Source organism: Mastigoproctus giganteus, chromosome 2 (genome assembly GCF_048544385.1).
Source record: "Mastigoproctus giganteus isolate SK-2022 chromosome 2, ASM4854438v1, whole genome shotgun sequence".
Lineage (NCBI taxonomy): Eukaryota > Metazoa > Arthropoda > Arachnida > Uropygi > Thelyphonidae > Mastigoproctus > Mastigoproctus giganteus.
Window position 1 is genome coordinate 36,497,330 of NC_143576.1, and position 21,773 is coordinate 36,519,102.

The 21,773-nt window shown below is 38.2% G+C and overlaps 1 protein-coding gene across 1 annotated transcript in view; it reads right to left on the reverse strand.

Moving 5' to 3' along the window:
* eIF3j (eukaryotic translation initiation factor 3 subunit j) overlaps nt 1–21,773 on the reverse strand; it is a 211,216-nt gene that overhangs the window by 155,235 nt on the left and 34,208 nt on the right. The window contains exon 4 of the mRNA XM_090368455.1: nt 9,114–9,205. Within this exon, the coding sequence (XP_090224581.1) occupies nt 9,114–9,205 (92 nt within the window). The remainder of the gene's footprint in view (nt 1–9,113; nt 9,206–21,773) is intronic.

Sequence of the window (21,773 nt, forward strand, 5' to 3'; positions counted from 1 at the left end):
TTTGTAAGACTACCGTTTTGTTCCCTTCCAATCATTTTGCCCTTCTCTGCAAACGATCCAGCAGATCTACATTCTTTCTAAAATAAAGCCTCTGGACCTGTATTCAGCACTCAAGATGCAGCCTAACTATTGCCTTGGACATTGGGATAATCCTGCATTTCATTGACAAAAACCTTATGAGCTGTGCTAGCAGCATATCTGTACTCTTAGAATTTCATATCTGAATGCACAATTATCTCCTTTTACTGTGGTATTTAGTACCACACAGTTGGTAGTACATTAATCTCAGATTACTGCTACCCATATGCAGTGCCTTGCATTTGCCAATGTTAAACTTCAATAGCTATTTCTCTGCCTAATAAATAACGCATTATGTACAGTCGGTCCTTGTATAACACGTGTTTGCATTACACGAATTCGATCATACACGATTTATAAATAGGGGAACGTTATCTTATATAACACGAACCGAATTCGCTTATACACGATTCGCCTTTGTGTTTACAAGAAATGGCAGTCGAATGCGGAATCACCCCAACTGAACGCAACACGATAGGAACAAAGATTCTGAAAATGTATTTATGTGTTTTATATCAGTGAAGGGGAAACACATTTCACCATAATAACGTAAAAACCAACACAATTCCAGCTATCGATATAATCGCAAATGCAATTAGATGGAGTTTACTACCAGTTTATAACAGATTCCACTAGCAGAAACGCAACTGGAAATTGTTTTTATTGTCTTATGGTAGTAACCCCCAGAAATGTGCTTTAGTAAAATGTGAGGTGTTAATAGTGTATCTCGGCCTTTACGGTGTTGTTTATTCAGTTGCTACACACGTGCAGCTTTGTTTCTGTGTATCAAGCGTGCCACCTCGTTTTGTAATTGTGCTTTATTCCCTAAAAATGAGTAAAATACTTAAAAGGTGTGAAAAGGAAGCGTCCTGGCTAAGACACTGCAGATTCAGAGAAAAAAAAAAAAGAAGCAATATCGATAAACAGAGGCGGACTGGGTCAAAAATTCTTACCCGGGAAAATTTGTAGTGGCCTCATACTACGGTTTATGGCCAAAATCACACCGGCCTCCGGCCCACCGTGGTTTCCCCCGTAAGGCTTATGGCCAGTCCGCTTCTGTCAATAGAGAAAAAATATGAAATTGTGAAACGCTTTGAGTGAAATGAAAGACCATGTGATATTGCACGTGCTACAGACCTAAATGAGGCAACGCGGAGAATTACAAAGAATGCAGAGAAAATAAAAACAACTTTCATAGCGGGAACAACTCAAAGTGTAATTAAAATCCATTAGATTAAGACACAAAGAATTGGAAGAGATGGAACGGCTGTCATCTCTTTGGATAGAAAATCAAACAAAAAGCAAGTTTGCTTACGATAGAAGCAAAAGCATTAGCAATATTTTATTACGACTTACGTATTATAATTTATACTTACGTATTATAAAATACGTAAGTATTTTATTACGACTATTTTATTTAATATAATAAATTTTTTACGAATAAAATACGTATTTTATCCGTAAAAAATACTTTTTTAGTATTAAAAAATACTAAAAATACTTTATTATAATATAATATTATTTTTATTACGTATTTTAATCGTTATAAAATACGTAAGTATTTTATAACGATTAAACGATAGAAGCAAAAGCACTAGCAATATTTTTTTACGTAATAGTCATAATAAAATACGTAAATATTTTATTACGATTATTTATTGTGTTTGGTAATGTTTTGGTTCCAAATGTGTGTTCAATCTTGAGTGGTCGGCACCTAACCCTACTTTTCCCATAGGGCCTGTTGTTTATATTGCACGATTTTGCATTGCACGAGGTTTTCTAGGAACGCAACTATCGTGCTATACGAGGACAGACTGTATTACTTAATTATGTTTTGCCACTGTATATAACACTAGTTGGCAAAAAAAAAAAAAAAAAAAAAAAAAAATTCATTCCCTGTTAAAATTCGGGATGATTCTTGTAGATTTGATGTTGCTGAATTCAAATATGGCAACCATGTTGCTGCAATACCCACCAATTTTAAGGGAGAAAGGATTAAAGTCAAAAACTAAGTTTCTATAAAAATAACATTTCATATATTTTAAGAAAATGTTACATACAATACAAAATATTGAACAATGGCTCTATTAACCTTATTCTATTTACAAAAAATGTTTATCTGATAAAAAAAAAAACAAACAAACTTATTTTGTCATTTTTTGCCTTTTATAATTGTCCATTACTGTCCCACGTATGAGATTCCAACAGTGTGACAAAATATTTGGACTCCATTTTCCATTGTATCTTTTTTTCCATTTGAGAATCTTGGTGAAAACTTTTATCGTGTTCTTTGGACACAGCTCTCAAGTTTTCAGAAAAAAAGTCTAAATCGGACTTTAAGAAATAAAGCTTTAATGGGCATGTTGCATCCCAACTCTTTGTACACTAAAATTAGCTTATCCACAATTTCACTGTAATTTTGTGATTTCCCATTAACGTTCCGGCAGACAATTTCCAATGCCTTCCAGGCTCTCACTTCTATATCATTTAATTTTTTCATGAATTCCTCATCTTGGAATAGCAGTTTGATTTGAGGCCCCACAAAAATTCTCTCTTTCATCTTGGCCTCACTGACTTGAGGAAACTTTTGCCTCAAACAGGAAAGTCCTTTTTTGTCCATCGCTTTCACAAATATTTTTATCAAACCTAGCTTGATGTGCAATTCAGGTAAACAGATTTTTTACTTATCCACCAAAGCAGGATGTGCTACATTTTCTGGCCTGGTGTACTTTATAAACGGTTTGGCCATTTTTTTTATCATGTAGTGGCATTCCTTCAATCGGCTGAAGGAATGCCACCACAAGAGAGTTTATATAAATACAAACTCTTATTTTATCATCAAAAGCAAAGGGGTTCCAGTTGGCTGTATACAACCCGTGTGCTTTCAAATGGTAAATTATTCTACAGAGGCATATTGCTAATCCTCTTGTTTTGTGGTTGTTTGTTAGGTACATTGTCAACAATGTACCTAACCACTTTTTCCCAAAGCATTTAATGTGCACTCTTAGACTGTTGTTGTTGTTGTTGTCAGTCATTTTAAGAAAGGCAAGCTGGAAAATATCACCAGGCAAGCTGGAAAATATAGAAACACAATTTTTAAAAAATAAAAATAGGTAAAATTAGTTATGTAAATTATACATTTAAAAATAAATGTATTTTTATATGTAAAATATATTTACGAGATCATACATCAACACCAGGCAAGATGGAAAATGCAGAACACAATTTTTAAACAAAAATAGGAAAAATTAATCATGTAAATTATACATATAAACATAAGTAAGTGTTTAACATACTTTTTGCTGGAAGAGTTAGGTGAGGTAAAAATTGGCATCAAAAAACGTTGTGATTGAAAGTTTAACTTTATTTTTAATTTATAGTATAGTCAATTAATCAATTAAATTTATTAACCTTATTAATTTTCATTGTATTTAAAAGGAAATCATGCCCCAGAGTTGAGCAGCAAAGCAACGTGCAAAAAGTAGCAGTAGTGCTGTGGCTCAGGGGAGAACCGAAGGAGGCAATTCTCCAACACATCACAGCCTAAAAAAATGTACAACTTGTGAAACGTTTGTGGACTTTCAGGAACAGGATATGATCTAGCTAAGGAGGATATCTTTGTGTGTGCTAGGTGCAGAGTGTCAAGAAATTAGGCATCAATTCAGTGTTCTGATGGGCGTCTATGAGAGTTTGAACAGTAGGGTAGATGCAACCGAAGGAATTACTCTTATGCATTAGGCAACACAGAAACAATCTTCAAAGCAGATAGTTATTGTTGGTGACTCTATCATCATGGAGTCAGGAAATATATTGTGCAAAAAGGATAGGTGTAATAGGACCAGGGTATGTCTGACAGGGGAAAAACATGATTTTGTAGAGCAGATATCATCTTTAAAAGACACAAAGGGTGATATTGTTGTACACGTTGGCACTAATGAATTTAAAAATAGGAGATCTGAAGACTTACTTAACAAAGTACAGGTCAATGTTGAAAAAAAAGTCGTAGGTTAAATTTGAAGGTAGGGGTCATGCTGTTAGTTAAGAAACACAAAATCTAAGGAAATGCATCCAGTTGACATGGATAGGCATTGCAGTATTGAGTCAGTTTGGTGAGACATAAGCACTGGAAAAGCAAGCAAAATTGAGAGTAGGAGTGTGTTATAGGCCTAATAACTCTGATAAGTATAATGAACAACAGTACAGAGAAATAGAGTGGGCCAGTAAATCAGATTGTCTTATAATGGTGAATTTTAACATCCCAGATATAGACTGGAACTTGTGGGTCACTTGATCACTTGCACAGTAGCAAGGCTTTTGTGGATTTATTGGATGTTTTCTACAGCAGCATGTTTGAGAGGCAACCAGAGGGAGTGATACTCTTGATCTGATATTCAGCAGTATTTATTCGTGCATTAAGGATCTGCAGATAAAGGAACCACTAGATGGCAGTGATCACAGCGTACTGATGTGGAATTTACTCAAAGATATAACTACCATCGGGGGTAAAGGGAAGGGTGTTATCTTTGGCAAAGGATGCAAAGAAAAATATTAAAGGCGTCTTTACTTATGTAAGCTCTAGAAGGAAGGGGATGAATCATATTGGTCGACTTGATATCGATGGTTCAATTGTTGATGATCCTGCTGAGGTAATTGACAAACTTAATGAGTATTTTGCATCTACATTCACATATGAGAAGTTATTAGGGTAGGAGAATGCCAGAAGTTTATCAAACTGTAACAGGGAACTAAGGCGCCTCCATAGCCAGGTGGGCAGGAGCAGCAGTGCGTAGCACAAGCTTCTTGATTAGACCAGGGTTTGAGCCCGTGACCACCAAATACGGAGGATGAGGAAAGGTCAGGGAATGCCCACCACATATCCTCAGAGCAATATGGCCTTAGTTACTAATGCTCCTAAAAAAACAAATAACAACAACAGGGAACTAAAAGATTTTGTAATAACTGAGAGCAAAGAGATCTATCCAGTTATTAAAGGAAGCAGTAAAGGAGGTAAGCAGGCCCGTAGCAATGATTATGAGGGCATCCTTGGACCCAGAGCAAGTCCCCACAGACTGGAGATGTGCAAATGTATCACCAATTCACAAAGGGGGATCGAAAGGTGACACAAGCAATTACAAACCTTTAGTAATTGTGCCGGGGAAAATAATGGAGTTATTGGTTAAAGAAGCACTGCAGTATCATCTAGACAAGACTGCAATTATAGTTCAGACTACTACCATCACTGAGAGCATGGGTTTGTTAAGGGGAAGTCTTTTCTGACCAATTTGATTGGATACTACGATGTGGTCACAAAGGAACTAGATGCAAAAAATAATTTTGATATCATATACTTGGATTTTAGGAATGCTTTTGATACTCTTGCACAGGGAAGACTACTGTACAAGTTGGAGCAGTATGGCATTAACGGCAAGTTGCTGCTGTGGATAAAGGGATGGTTGAGTGGGAGAAGACAGAGACTGGGCATCAATAGACACTGCTCTTCGTGGACTAATGTTATTAGTAGTGTCCCCTAGGATCCATGTTGGACTCTGTTATTTTCTGTATTTATCAATGATACTGATGAAGGTATATCAGACTTAATGTCCAAATTTGCACATGATACGAAGGTTGGTAGGGTTGTTAATAGCAATAAGGACAGTATGCTACTGCAACAGGAGCTGGAAAAGTGCAGATGGGCTGAAACGTGACAAATGAAGTTTAACATTTACAAATGCAAAGTGCTGCATATGGATAGCAGTAAACCCAGAATAACATACCAACTGTGCAGCACTACACTCAGAGTAGTGGAGAATGAAAAAGACCTGGGGGAAATTGTGCAGTCAGATATGAAGTTTTCTGAGCAGTGCAGACAGGCTGCAAGAGCAGCTCATGGGCTCTTGTCAATGATATACAGGAATTTTGCTAGCAGAGATAAGGAGGTGATTACCCTTTGTACAAGGCACTGTTCAGGCCACACCTTAAGTACTGCATACAGGTCTGGAGGCCTCACTTTAGGAAGGATGTAGAGCTGCTGGAACAGAGAAGAGCAACAAGATTGGTGAGGGGAACAAAGGGTTGCTCTTACCAGGAGAGGCTTAAGTTCTGCAAATTGCAGCATCTGGAGACTAGGCACCTGCAGAGGTGCCTAGTCTCCACTATTGCTGAGAGTGATCTGATTGAAGTGTATAAGGCCTTGAATGGTTTGAGCAAGCTCAATGCTGATGAGATTCTTCCTCTTGCTCAATTCTACACCTGAGGGGGCATAAATTCAAATTGAGGAAAGATAGTTGTAGAACAGACGTGCAGACATTTGCCTTTAGCCACTGGGTGGTTGATTGCTTGAATAAACTTCCATCTGTCATTTTGGAAGTTGACAGCTTAAATAAATTCAAGGCTGAACTAGATAAACTTTTAGAGTGAATTGATGGGTGAAACGGAAAGTTTTTTTCTTGGCTGACGCTATATAAGCTTGCTTTCTTGCATCATATGTCTCTACTAATGCTAATGCCTTTTTAGTGTTCTTTAAATAGAAATACAGCAGCTTTGCATTTTATAATCCGTACAACATGCAAATAATTTTCCATATACAAACATAACACATGATAAACCATTTAAACAGCACACTATTGCCAGAAACGGTCACTGCAAAAATTCTCAAAATAAGAACCAAAGATATAATTTGCCTTTATACTGGCATTTTTCCATAAACTTAAGAATAATGGCATTTTTCCATAAACTTAAGAATAACAGAAAAATAAGAAGTTTAAATTTTCTACCATTATATATTCACCAAGTCTTGCTGCTCGCAACCCACAGGGAAATTTCCCAGTCATCTGATCACCCCTAGTACAGAGAAGATTATTGAAATGAGGTTTTCATTTCAATTCACCATCTTGAGACAAAATTACCACTCAAATTATAATTATCACATTTACAGTTCATTCAAAACACTTTTCAGCATGTATAAGAGTGTCTATGATTTTCTAGATAAAGTGTTTACTTTGAAAATCAGATTTCAGTCAACAAATTTTGACAGTATCAATAGTATAACCATATACATTAAGAATGTAAATATCACCACTCTCACTACAAATTGGATATTTTAAATAATGATTATTTCACTGCTGACCAGAAGGAAAAAATCCAAAACATTCATATGCAAAGGATTATTTTGAATGGTTCTAACCATTCAACATATCCTTTGCAACTACCGTATTTCCCCATGTATAAGACGCACCCTTTTTCGAAAAATTTGGGGTATAAAAACTGGGTCGTCTTATACAGTGGGGTTGTAGATTTTTTTTTACTTGCATTTCCCGCTTTTTCGCGCTTGTTGCCTTTGCGCTCAATGTTTCACACTTGTTACCGCTATATTAGGTTACGTTTTGCCACGTTCTGCCCAGAAATGGCTCAGAAAAGATTTTCATACAGTGCTGAATTCAAGTTAAAAGTGATCCAGTTTGCAAAAGTGAATGGAAATCGTGCTGCTGAACAAAAGTTTGGTCCTCCTCCAACTGAGAAAACAATCCGAGACTGGCTAAGGGAAGAAGAAACCCTACTGAAAACGCCACAGCAGAAGAAGGCCATGAGAGGCAAGTCAGCAAAATGGCCTGATTTAGAGAGGGAATTGAAGATATGGATTGAAGAGCAAAGGGCAATTGGAATTCCTGTGTCCACAAAGATGGTTCAGCATGAGGCAAGAAGAATTGCTGATGAAAAAGAAGTTACTGATTTAAAAGGAGGACACAATTGGTGCTTCAGGTTCATGAAACGAAATGGACTAAGCATGCGTACATGCACCAGACTCGCCCAAAAGATGCCTGAAAGCTATGAGCAGAAGGTCCTTGAATTTCATCGTTTTGTCATTCACTGTCGGAAGACACATCAGTTTGAGTTGGGACAGATTGCAAATATGGACGAAGTCCCCCTTCAATTTGATGTCCCAAGTAACAGAACTGTTGATAAGAAGGGGGTAAAAGCTGTAACTGTGAAGACAAGTGGACATGAAAAGAGTCATTATACAGTTGTTCTAGCTTGTTGTGCCGACGGAACCAAGCTGCCTCCTATGCTGATTTTCAAAAGCAAAACAATGCCAAAAGAAGACATTCCTCGAGAAGTGATTGTCCACGTTCATGACAAGGGTTGGATGGATCAGGATGGGATGAAGATCTGGTTTGAGAAAGTTTGGAGCAGGAGACCAGGTGGGCTCTTACGCAAACCTGCCCTATTGGTGCTTGATCAGTTCAGGGCACACATAACAAAAAACACAAAGAAGATTGCTGCAGAGCAAAAAACAAAACTTGCCGTCATACCTGGAGACTTGACATCCCAGCTCCAACCACTTGATGTCAGCATTAACAAACCCTTCAAAGCTGCCATGAGAGACGAGTGGAACCAATGGATGAAGTCTTCTGTGGACAATTTGACACCCGCAGGAAGAGTGAAGAAACCAACTATAGGAAAAGTTTGTACCTGGGTGAAAAGATCCAGGGATAATATCAAGATTGAGATCATTGTCAAGTCATTTAAGAAGTGTGGCATTTCAAATGCCATAGATGGAACTGAGGATGGGGCAATATATGAAGACAGTGATTCGTCATCAGACACAGATGAGGACAAGCTAATGGATGGGAGTTTTGACAGTGATGAGCAGTTGTATGAATTTTATGATGAATAAAACTTGAGTTCAATAACTTTATGTAATACATTTTTTTTCAAATTTTGGGCCCTAAAAATTAAGGTGCGTCTTATACATGGGGATATACGGTACTTAAAATATCAAAGTAATTTTTTTTTACTAACTACTATGCTTTTTTCTTATGTGGAAAGAAACACACAAAACCAAGTAAATTATGCTTAGCTATATTGCAAAGTTACACCAAGGCACATTCCTCAAATTAAAAATTCAATCAGACAATAGGCAACATTTCAAAGATAATTAAGCTGTAAAATAATGAGGTTCTTGAACAATGATTTTTTTATTTATAATTTGTCATTTAACAAAAGTATTTAAAAAATAATAATTAAAAATTACATACTCTGGCTTTCTTTTCTTCTAATTCTCTCCTCTTCTTTTCTTCCTTTTCTACTATTATCTGACTTAAACTTTTTTTCTTTTTGACTTGTGTTGCTATCAGTAAAATTAAATTTATACTGATCACAATTGATAATAACATTTTATTATTCATTAAACTAATTATTTTTCTCCTTTAACATAAAAGACAATTTCTTTTAAAATCCAACATTTTATAAGGATTACGCAAATAGGTTTATTCTTTGTCAGATTAGTTTTAACAAATGCAAAATATGTTGCTAGTGCAGCTCATGGAGTTCTGTCAATGATATGCAGAGAAACCTCTCTAAACCAGACACCACTAGATCAGAAGAAAAGTGTCCAATATATGGCAAGGACTGATTTATAAAGGTCTGTGTAGTAAGTTCCAATATTCTAAAAACTGAAATTAACTGTAACTGGTTACAGGCACAGAATTTTTTTTTATTATCATTGTAATATGAGTTTCATTTAATTAACTTTTACACAACCTACAGTAAACAAATAATTAACTTTTAGTAAAAATGATGGCTTTGTTTAGAACATTTCATTTTCATTATGGATAACACTGGTTGGCAAAAAAAAAAAAAAAAAACAACATTTTTTTGCTCCCTGCTAAAATTTGGGGTGATTCTTGTAAATTTTATGTTACTGAATTCAAATATGGCAACCATATTGCTCTAAATAACACCCATAAATTTTAAGAGAGAAGATATTAAAGCCAAAAACTAGTAAAAAAAAAAATTTCACACATTTTAAGAAAATGTGTGAAATGTTACATACAACACAAAATATTGAACAATGTGTCTATTACTGCAATAATTAAAGACCAACACCAGCCAGGAATTAAAAATTTTACTATAAAAATAAAATATACAGAATATAATGAAATACTGTGATACACTATCGGAAGACTAAAATATTACAATAAAATAAACTACGATAAAACGTTAAAAATGTAGTTAGCAATAAAATTATCTAAAATAAACTGGATTAAAAGCGATAAAAGCTGAAGCTTTCGGAGACTGCTGTCTCCTTCTTCAACAGATTTTTGCTCCCTGCTAAAATTTGGGGTGATTCCTGTAGATTTTATGTTGCTGAATTCAAATATGGCAACCATATTGCTCTAAATAACACCCATCAATTTTAAGAGAAGGAGACATCACTGTTGAAGAAGGAGACGGCAGTCTCCGAAAGCTTCAGGTTTTATCGCTTTTAATCCAGTTTATTTTAGATAATTTTTATTGCTAACTACATTTTTTAACGTTTTATCGTAGTTTATTTTATTGTAATATTTTAGTTTTCCGATAGTGTATCACAGAATTTCATTATATTCTGTATATTTTTTTTTATAGTAAAATTTTAATTCCTGGCTGGTGTTGGTCTTTAATTATTGCAGTATGGAATTTCCCGGCCCCATAGGCCTGTTTGAAGAAATGGGTCTATTAACCTTATTCTATTTACAAAAATGTTTACCTGATGAAAAAAAACTTATTTTGTAATTTTTTTACCTTTTATAATTGTTCATTGATGTCTCACGTACAAGATTCTAACGTAGTCTGCCAAAATATTTTGACTCCATTTTCCATGGTATCTTTTATTCCCTTTGAAAATCTTGGTGAAAACTTGCACCATTTTCATCGGACACCACTCTCAAGTTTTCAAGAAAGAAGCCTAAATCGGAATTTAAGAAATGAAGTTTTAATGAGACGTTGCATCCCAACTTGTTAACGACAGTAATCACAGTATGCTACTCCAACTGGATCTAGATAAGTTGGGAAAATAGGCTGAGAAGTGGAAACTGGAGTTTAACATTGACAAATGCAAAGTACTCCATATGGGTAGCAATAACCAAAGAGAAACATACCAACTGGGTGGTACTACACTCAGGGAAGTCAGATGTTTGTTATTTGGAGCATTAGCAACTAAGGCCATATTGCTCCGGGATATGTGGTGGTCATTCCCTGACCTTTCCGCATCCTCCGTATTTGGTGGTGACGGGCTCGAACCCCGGTCTAATCAAGAAGCGTGTGCTAAGGACTGCTGCTCCTTCCCACCTGGCTACGGAGGCCCCACTCAGGGAAGTGGAAAGTGAAAAAGACCTGGGGGTAACTGTGCAGCCAAATATGAAGTTCGCTGAGCAGTGCAGATGGGTTGCCAGGGCAGGTCATGGAGTCTTGTCAATGATATATAGGAATTTTGCTAGCAGGGACAGGGAGCTGATAATCCTGTTATACAAGGCAATGGTCAGGCCACACCTAGAGTACTGTGTACAGGTCTGGAGGCCTCATTTTAGGAAGGATGTAGAGTTGCTAGAACGAGTACAAAGAAGGGCAAGATTGGCGAGGGGAACAAAAGGGTGCTCCTACCAAGAAAGGCTTAAGTTCTGCAAATTGCAGCACCTGAAGAGTAGGCACCTGTGAGGTGATCTGATTGAGGTGTATAAGGCCTTGAATGGGTTGAGCAAGCTGAATGCTGATGGGATTCTTTGTCTTGCTCAGACTAAAAACCTGAGGGGGTCACAGTTTCAAATTGAGGAAAGATAGTTGTGGAATAGATGTGCGGAAATTTGCCTTTAGCCAGCGGGTAGTTGATTGGTGGAACAGGCTTCCATCTTTTGCTGCGGAAGCTAATAACCTAAATAAATTTAAGGCTGATCTGGACAGGCATTTGGAACGAATGGAGGGATGAAATGGAAGGGTTTTTTTTTTTGGCTGATGCTGCATAAGCTTGCTTTCTTGCATCGTATGCCTCTACTAACTCTTTGTGCACTAAAATTGGCTTATCTGCAATTTCACTGTAATTTTGTGATTCCTCATTGCTTAAAAAGTTCAGGCAGACATTTTCCAATGCCTTCCAGGCTCTCATTTCTGTAGCATTTAATTTTTTTTTGTGAATTCCTCATCTTGGAATAGCAGTTTGATTTGAGGACCCACAAAAATTCTGTCTTTTATCTTGGCCTCACTGACTTGAGGAATCTTTTGTCTCAAACAGGAAAATCCTTTTTTGTCCATCGTTTTCACAAATATTTTTATCAAACCTAGCTTGATGTGCAATGGAGGTAAACAGATTTTTTACTTATCCACCAAAGCAGAATGTGCTACATTTTTCTGGCCTGGTGTAGTTTCTGAATGGTTTGGCCATTTTTTTTTTTTTTTTTTATCCTGTAGTGGCACTCCTTCACTCAGCTGTCCCACTCACATAAAAAGCAGCAGTATTTAGTGTATCCACCTTTCAACCCAGTCAGCAAAGCCACCACTTATAGGTTGCCACATATATTCCATTTGCATTCTTGATAGCATATTTTTTGCAAAAAAAAAAAAAAAACTTATAGGTTCTCGTACGGTTCCTTTCTGTGAATTGCATGGGCTAATGGTATCAATGGATACTTATTTCTATCTATTATGGAGTAAAACTGCTTTCAAACTGACCTTGGATGAATCAATGAAAAGCCTCTACTGCTCGGGGATGTGGTCCAGAATGTAACTCTTTCATTAATTACTGTTGGACATTGCTGCAATAAACCAAAGCATCATCCAGGGAGTAACAGGTCATTATGTTAGATTGCCTCTTCCTATAAAAAGACACCTTGACACACTTTTTCAAGAAGATTCCACTGCTGAAGTGGTGATACTACAGGGTGGGTCTCGGTAAATATTAGAACAAAAGAAAAAGGCGATAGTCAGAACTGATGCATGGCTACACAATTTATTTATGGCTGTAAAATTTACACAAATTGCAATTATTAATACACCATAAACCATGTCTATGTCTTGAATATAACATCTAGCAAATGACCTCCATCGGCGTCGATGCATTTCTGCAAGTGCTCCTGGATGCTCTTCATGATATCCTGAATCATTTCCTGGGGAATGACCTCAATCTCTTCTCGGATTGACGTCTTCAAATCCCCAATACTGTGTACCCACCGGGAGAAAACTTTGTCTTTGAGACAAAGAAAAAAGTCTGGGCTGTAAGGTCTGGAGACCTAGCCAACCACGGGACATCCCAAAATCGCGAGATCAGTCGATGTGGAAAGAACTGCTTCAGCTTAGCCATCGGGGTATGGGCTGTGTGGACTGTAGCCCCATCTTGCTGGAACCATGTCGTGTGGAGAATACCTTTTCTCCATACTTCTGGAACGAAAAAGTTATCAATCATGTTCCCATACCACTCGGCGTTGACAGTCACTGTGTGTTCTTCATAGTCTTCGGAGTTTCCACCGGCCCCACAATGTCGGTGGAAACTCTGATAGCACACACCACACGACGACCTTTGGGCTACTGTGTGGTTTTCATGAAGAAGGTGCAGGTTGCTATCTGCCCAATAATGGAAGTTTTGCTTATTCACAAACCCGTTAAGATGAAAGTTCGCTTCATCAGACATACAGTGGTACCTCGACATACGAGTTTAATTCGTTCCGTAACCTTGCTCGTATGTCAAATTGCTCGTATCTCAAAGCAATTTTCCCCATTGAAATTAATTGAAATGCCATTAATCCGTTCCAGCTCCCAAAAAACCACCTCAGTTGTTTTTGTTAAGTGTTTTTGAATAAGAAAAATGTACTGTATTTACAAGAAGAAACATTTATTTATAAATAACAAATACATATTCTATAGAAACATAATAAAAGAAAAGGTGAAGTGCTTACGGAAGCGTATAATTTTCGTCATTGGTCTTCGCTTTTTTTGTCACGCTTTGCTCATTTTCACCTGCAGATCGTTTAAAAAAACTGTCCAAGGAGGTTTGTTTCTTCCTCCCTTTCAGGATATTGCGGAAATGTGTTAGGCAAGTTTCGTTGAACAACTCCGATGCACGACCAGTTGCAACTTTTTCGGGGTGATTTTTATCCATGAACTCTACAACTTTCTCCCACATTCCCAAGATCTCCTTTATATTTCTTGTAGAGATAACCTTCTCCATCTCTGGCTCCTCTTCAAAACTAATTTTTCGTTGAACCACCATATGCTGCTGCGAATGTAGATCGTGTAACTCCTCGGTTGTCAACTCCTGAGTCTGTTCCTCGACAAGTTCGTTCACATCTCTCTCATCCACCTCCAGACCCATGGATTTTCCCAGAGAAACAATCTCCTCTACCACTGACACTTCGGGTTCCAATCCTTCGAAAGCCCTTTCAGCTACAGCCTCAGGCCACAGCTTCTTCCATGCAGATATTAAGGTCCTCGTTGTAACACCCAGCCAGGCCTGATCAATAATTCTTAGGCATATCACGATGTTGATTTTTTTTTTTTTTTTTTTGATTTGGTAGTTGTTGGCGCATCGGCTTCTGTGGCCATATTGCACCTCCAAAGGTTTTTGCAGTACAGTGATCCAAGCCCGAGGCGGGAATCGAACCCGCGACCTTTGGGTTGCCGGGCAGGTACTTTACCCACTCGGCTAGCCCGGTCGGCATCACGATGTTAAAGTGGTCCTTCCAGAACTCTCGAAGGGTAAGGTTTGTGTTCTCCGTCACTTCAAAGCAGCGCCGAAAAATGTGCTTGGTGTACAACTTCTTAAAATTAGAAATCACCTGCTGATCCATGGGCTGCAGGATAGGAGTGGTGTTGGGTGGTAGGTAGAGAACCTTTATAAACTTGAACTCTTCGAGTAAATCATCTTCGAGATTTGTTGGGTGAGCAGGGGCATTGTCGAGGACGAGAAGGACTTGCATGGGTAGGTTGTTTTCCTGTAGATATTTTTTAACAGAAGGGCCAAACACCAGGTTTATCCACTCCACAAAGAATTTCCTGGTGACTCCGGATTTGCCCTCCACATAACTTGTAGTTTTTCTTTTAAAATCTTATGTGACTTAAAGGCTCTGGGATTTTCCGAATGGTATACTAGCAGAGGCTTGATTTTGCAGTCGCCACTCGCATTGGCGCAAAGTGCTAGAGTTAATCTATCCTTCATGGGTTTGTGACCTGGCATCGTCTTCTCCTCTGCCGTTATGTAAGTCCTATTCGGCATCCTTTTCCAGAAAAGCCCTGTCTCGTCACAGTTGAAGACTTGCTGAGGGATGTATCCTTTGGCTTCTATCAGTTCGGAAAACGTTTTGATGTAAACCTCAGCTGCCTTCACATCCGAACTTGCTGCCTCACCATGCCTGACGACGGAGTGAATGCCGGTCCTTTTCCTAAAGTTGTCAAACCAGCCCCGACTGGCTTTAAACGAGTCTTCCGATTCCTCGTTTGTGGAAGTGTGTGGGATCTTCTTCAGAAAATCACCGTAAATCGCTCGTGCCTTCTCACATATGATACTTTGAGTTAAGAATCCTCCTTGAAGCTGCTTCTCTGTCACCCACACCATCAGTAGTTTCTCCATTTTCTCATGGAGAGAGAGGTCCGGAGCTTAGAAATTATTGTAACGCCCTTGGCTGGCGTTATACCCTTTATCAACTTCTTCTGTTTAAGCACAGTACATATCATTGATGTGCTACGCCCGTACATCCTCGCCAAGTCAATTACTCGCACACCTTGCTCATGTTTTTCTATGATTTCACGCTTTAATTCAATAGACATCATCTTCTTCTTCGGATCCATGGTTATAAAAATAAATTTGATAATGTTTTGTAAATGTACAAAAAGCAAAAAACGCGAACCCAACTTATCAAAAATGCTACGAAAACGAGGGAAACAAGCACACAGACTGAGGTCTAGTCTGAGGTGGGAGAAACTGTTAGACGCTGCACACGACCCCAACATGCGCCCCGCATGTTGGGGTCGTGTGCAGCAGTGTAGTGTGCGATTCCTCGTATCTCAAATCTTGCTCTCATCTCAAAGCAAAATATCGGTCGCTCGGCGGCTCGTATCTCAAAACACTCGTATATTAGGGCACTCGTATATCGAGGTACCACTGTAACCAGAGAAGTGAAAATTAACTTGTCTTGCTCCAATATCTCAAGGAATTTTGTGCAGAAGTCTCGCCTGCTCACTTTATCTGCCAGCCGTAGCTCTTGAAGTTCCAACTGTACAACTTGCAATTTGTACAGTTGGAACTTTAAATCAAATTTCACAATCCGATGCAGGGAACAGCGACACGTGTGCAGTTTTCTTGCATGGCGATGAACTAATTACCGGGGACTTTGCTGAAAAGCCTCACGGACTCATTGGACATTGTCAGGCATATGCACTGTCTTTTGGGGCCCCTCATGCTTCTTATCGGTGACTGAACCCATTTGTCACCACTGTTTCACTAACTTTATATCATCCTTCTGTTAGGAACATGGAAATGGCAGTCGTTTCCAAAGCACAACTCACGCTGCATGGCTATAACACTCTTCTCACGCACATAGGCCTCAACAGTCTGAATACGCACCTGCACCAGCCGATGACTCGTGGTGAACTAAATGGCATACTTTTGTGTTCTTCTGTGATTGGGCAAGACAGGTGGCACCACCACACTTTCCTATCTGCAGGGTTGCCACTTGTTATTTACTATTTACTGAGACCCACCCTGTAGTAATTGAGCCTTGGTTTTTTGGAGAGGTCCAAATCTCTGACCAAATTGTTCAATTAGATTTGAAAAGTCTAGATCCATACTCGTTCCAGGTTCTTCATCTTCTGGAGACTCCTTTTCCGAGCCTGAATCAGAGTCAAGTCCATAAGTTTCTGGTGTAACTTTTGCTTGACCAATCAGAAATATTGGTCAAGCAAAAATAACAATCATTTATGTGGTCTCAAGGTTCCCCCACCATATCACCAGAACAGCAAAAGGCATTGATTTATAGCTAACTCTAAGGCATCCTGTCAAAATCCTGTTGATACAGTCAGAATGAAATTCTCCTTTTTTTCGTCTAACAGTCTGCTGGCTATCCAAACCAAGCAAGGTGGATTTTCATTCATCAGAAAATAAAAAAAATTTTACCTGTTCCTTAGACCAACTAGCATGCTCTTTTGCTCACTAAAAATGCTGGGCTTTCAATTTTTGCATCAAAAGTGGCTTTTTTCTTGAGTGACATGCTACTAATCCCGATGAGAAAAAGCATTACTTGCCCAGTAGTACTTGACTTTACTATTGTATCCTCCTCCACCCTTGCTTTTTTGAGATCTGTCGATGAGGATCTTATATTTCGAACACACAGATAGACCAGAAATCTGTCTTGCACTGCAGAAGATATTCGTGGAATTCCACTTCCTTTCTTTCTGTTTAGACTGCAAATTTCTGATAATTTTCATAATAAATGTGCCACTGTTGACTAATTACAGTGAATCCTTTTAGCTATTTCATGCATAGGAATGTCCCTCTGCATTCAACATAGCAGCAACACTTTTTCTAAGTGGTATTAATTGTGAAACTTAGCCATTGTAATACACACAATATTGGGCTCATGGTGTATGCACTGTATTTATACTGCCACTGGGGTGACGAAATCATGCATGGCACATGACACAATATAGGAGAGCTTGCTAGAAATGGATGATGTAATAAGGTAATACTGTCACAAAACATATATGATGTATTGCCAAATTTCACAGAAATTCAATGAATTTTACAAGTAATGCAAATTTTTTTTTTTTTTTTGGATCACCACTGTAAAAGTGATAGTTCTCAATTTATGTTAGTTATTTCAACTCAGTCTGTGCTCCTAAGTATTAAAAGTACATTTCTCTTGAGAACTCACTGAACCTAGCATTTTCTTTTTCTCTGATAATGGACAAATTTGACCTTCATACTGTCATAGGTGGGGTGACCAAGCAACCCGAATTTTGCGGGACGCCATTTATTCCGATTTATCACATAACCTAAAATAAACAATAGAGAATATAATAATAGATCATACTAAATATCATTAACTAGCATAACGTGATTGTGTATAGAAAGTTTAAATAAAATAGATCTCTATTTACATCTTTGATGTTTATTTCTATTAGATTTCTGGACACAAACAAAATCCAAGGTTCTAATTGGCACGTGCGCTTGTGCTGCCACATCGCAATATATATGAAACACATTAGTTGACATGTATAGATAACGTGGGGGTCTGCCATAAAATATAAGGTATTTTATAATCTGATGTACCAATGAAAAAATCCTGGTTTTTTTTTGTTGTCTCTCGATTTTTTAAGGTCGATATCCCGAAATTGGCTGATCAAGAGTTGGTCACCCTAGTCATAGGATACCTATAGGTGAAGGGTTGGTATGGCTCCATCTACCATGGCAAAAAAGGTCCTGCAGTATTCAAATGGGGGATCAAAGATGACATCTGAAACAGGAATGAATACCAGCTAATTGCTAAGAAAATACAGATGCAATACACAATGATGGAAAATTGGCAATTATCAATCTATGAAATGTTGGGTTTTAGGTGCATCAGCACAATTATCAATCTAATGAACGTTGGATTTCAGCACTGTCAGTTATTGACTGCAGACCAATTATTAATCTACAAAATGTTAGGTTTTTAGGTACTTCAGAGTAATTATCAATCCAATGAACAATGGATTTCAGCATCTTGGACCATATTTCACCACTGTGAGTTATTGACTGTAGACTTGTGTGTTCACAGGCTGATTTACATGTTGTGTGGACTAAACCCAGAATAATTCATTGGGGAGGGGAATACTCCTCCACCTGAGATCAGCAAACTACAACCTTGACTGAAGAGTCCTTTAAACTCCTCCAGCCATAGATGGGAGGCGAATCCATACTTCTACAAAAATTTATACATCTTGCCCATATTGCTCCGGGGATATGCAGTGGTCATTCCCTGACTTTTTCGCATCCTCCGTATTTGGTGATCACAGGCTCGAACCCCAGTCTAATCAAGAAGTATGTGCTATGCACTGCTGCTCCTACCCACCTGACTACAGAGGTGCCATTCATTATTGAAATTACATCAATTCACAAATGTCATCAATTTCATCTGTCACAGCTGTCACGTGTTGTGCGAAGATATGCAATGTACCGATAATAGTTGAATCTTCATGCTGGTATATAGCTACATCACCATTATAAACATCGGGTTTCTTTGTATTAAGTCATACAATGAAATGACTATAATAGTACACAATCATTATTATCTACCCAAGTTTCACTCAAATCTTATATTCTATTCTGTTGTAGGACGAAGTCAGTTTTGATTTCTCATGCATGACAACATAAATTGTACACTCGGTGATGTTACTGAAAAAATCTCTCTTATGAAGGAAATCTTGTAATTCACTTTGAAGAAAAGTTAAGTTATTCCTTTTTAAATGATTTATTTCCATAGAGAGTTTAACATTACTCGATCCCTTTCTGTGGTAGAATGTAAAATCATTACGAGGATTGGTTATATATAAAATCTCCAATGAGGTCACACGAGATAATGCTACATTGGTGCTGGCAATCTTTCTCATAACTGTATACCACTTCATCAAAGGTTCTGCCTAGAGATTTGTTTTTGATTTATATTCATAATTTATGATTTTTATTTTTGAAGATTGCCCTCTATTTTTTTCTCCGGAAATTTCATCCATACTTGTTTGACAGTTTCATCTTCTTTATACTCTATATACTGTAATGTACCAATAACATTACAGGATATAGAGTATACAATGTCTATATTTGTGGTAAACATATACGGTTTTCCCTTTAACGAGAGAGTATATATAGATCTACTGTTTCGGTCTGCCATTTTATGAATTTTATTTCTCATACTCCTCAACTGTTCTTCAGAATTATATCTTGGTACACATCCTGGTTAACAACTTTGCACATTCCTTCCTGAGTTAAAACATAATTACTATAGTTATTAAAAATGTTATTCTTTGAAAACAACCGAATACCATGAGGATATAAACGGCACGCATCTTCTTTAGGAATAAATCTTGATTCGATAATTTTGAGTTCTTTGAAAATTAATGCTTCTCCACTACCCATTTTCTTAAGTAATGCTGAGAATGTACTATCAGATTGTCATACACAACTGTACAAGTTCATGAAACTGTAATGAGTGCCATAATATCAGAAAACAAATCAACAAATTCTTTAAAGTTTATACACAGCTGTTGCATGCACAGGAAGTAATTGGTGTAAATCTCCTATAAAACATATGTTCACCTCTGAATGAGAGTTCATGAATTCTTGTTATCTGCTTTGGATGCATTTCTATAATCAATAACAATTATGCCCTTATCATACTATCATCAATTACAATAGCATGTACATGTCAAAACTTCCTTTTGAGATGTACATGCTATTGTTGGAGTATTTCATTAGCAAGTGGCTGATTATTTGACCCCCTGGATCGTTTACTATTGTTTTCACACAGGGTGTTTCAGTTAAACGTTTCAGAACTTCTAAGAGGGGTAGGGTACATCCTGACAACTCGAAATCATATACCAATGGGCAGAATCGAATATTCCGAGCTTTAGTGCAGGGAATCTTAATTTTGCACAAGAACGCCAAGTTAGTAGGATGGATGATTACACGAATGCAGAGTTAGCCGATATGCATTTGGCGTACGGGGCTGCAAATTGTAGTGGGCCAGCCGCACAGCGTTTGTACGCGGAACGATATCCGACGAGGCGTATTCCCAGTCATAATTTCTTTGCAAGACTGCACCAGAGGTTAGCTGAGAGAGGTTCATTTGAAAGAGCTGACAGGGACAGGGTAAGAACAGCACGGACTCCAGCCGTCGAACAGAATGTGCTGCAGCATGTACAGGGGAATCCAAGAACGAGTACACGAAGTCTAGCAAACGCAGTCGGGGTTTCCCATTGCAGCATCTGGAGGATTCTCCGAGAACAAGACATGCATCCGTTTCACGTGCAGCATGTCCAGACACAGCAACCGGAGGATTATGCACCTCGTATTGCTTTCGCACAGTGGTACCTTGGAAAATGTGCTACAAATCCCCTTTTTCCTGCTGAAGTGTTGTTTTCCGATGAGGCATCCTTCACAAGGGAAGGAATTTTCAACACGCATAACGACCATATCTGGGCGGTCGAGAACCCGCATGCAATACAACGTCGTGCAGCACAGATTCGATTTTCGGTCAATGTATGGGCCGGTATTATGGGAGATCACCTCATCGGACCTTACCTGTTACCGTGTCGTCTAACCGGACCTATCTACTTGATCTTTCTGCAGCAAGTATTGCCACAACTTTTGAGAGATGAACAGATTTCTGCATTGACGCAACAGACAATGTGGTTCCAACACGATGGAGCCCCTGCCCATTATAGCGGAGATGTTCGTAACTACCTGGATGTCACATTTGGTCAACAGTGGATCGGACGTGGTGGTCCCGTGCGTTGGCCTGCTCGGTCACCCGACCTATCATGTCTTGATTTTTATTTCTGGGGTCATATGAAATCGCTAGTTTATGACACCCCTGTTGACGATGCTGAGGAGCTGGTTGCAAGAATCGCAGTAGCTGCCGAAGAAATTCGAAATTCGCCTGGAGTATTCCAGAATGTTCGGATGTCCATGCGTCGGAGATGTGAGGCGTGCATTGTAGCCCGTGGAAGAAACTTCGAACACTTACTTTAATCCATGTACCTTTTGCTTCTTTTCATGTATTATTAAAACGATTTCTCACTTACGGTCTCTTTTCTTTATGGTGCTTCTGTGTACAACACCGCTTCAGGAAAGCATTTCCGACCCCACATTGCTATATGATTTCGAGTTGTCAGGATGTACCCTACCCCTCTTAGAAGTTCTG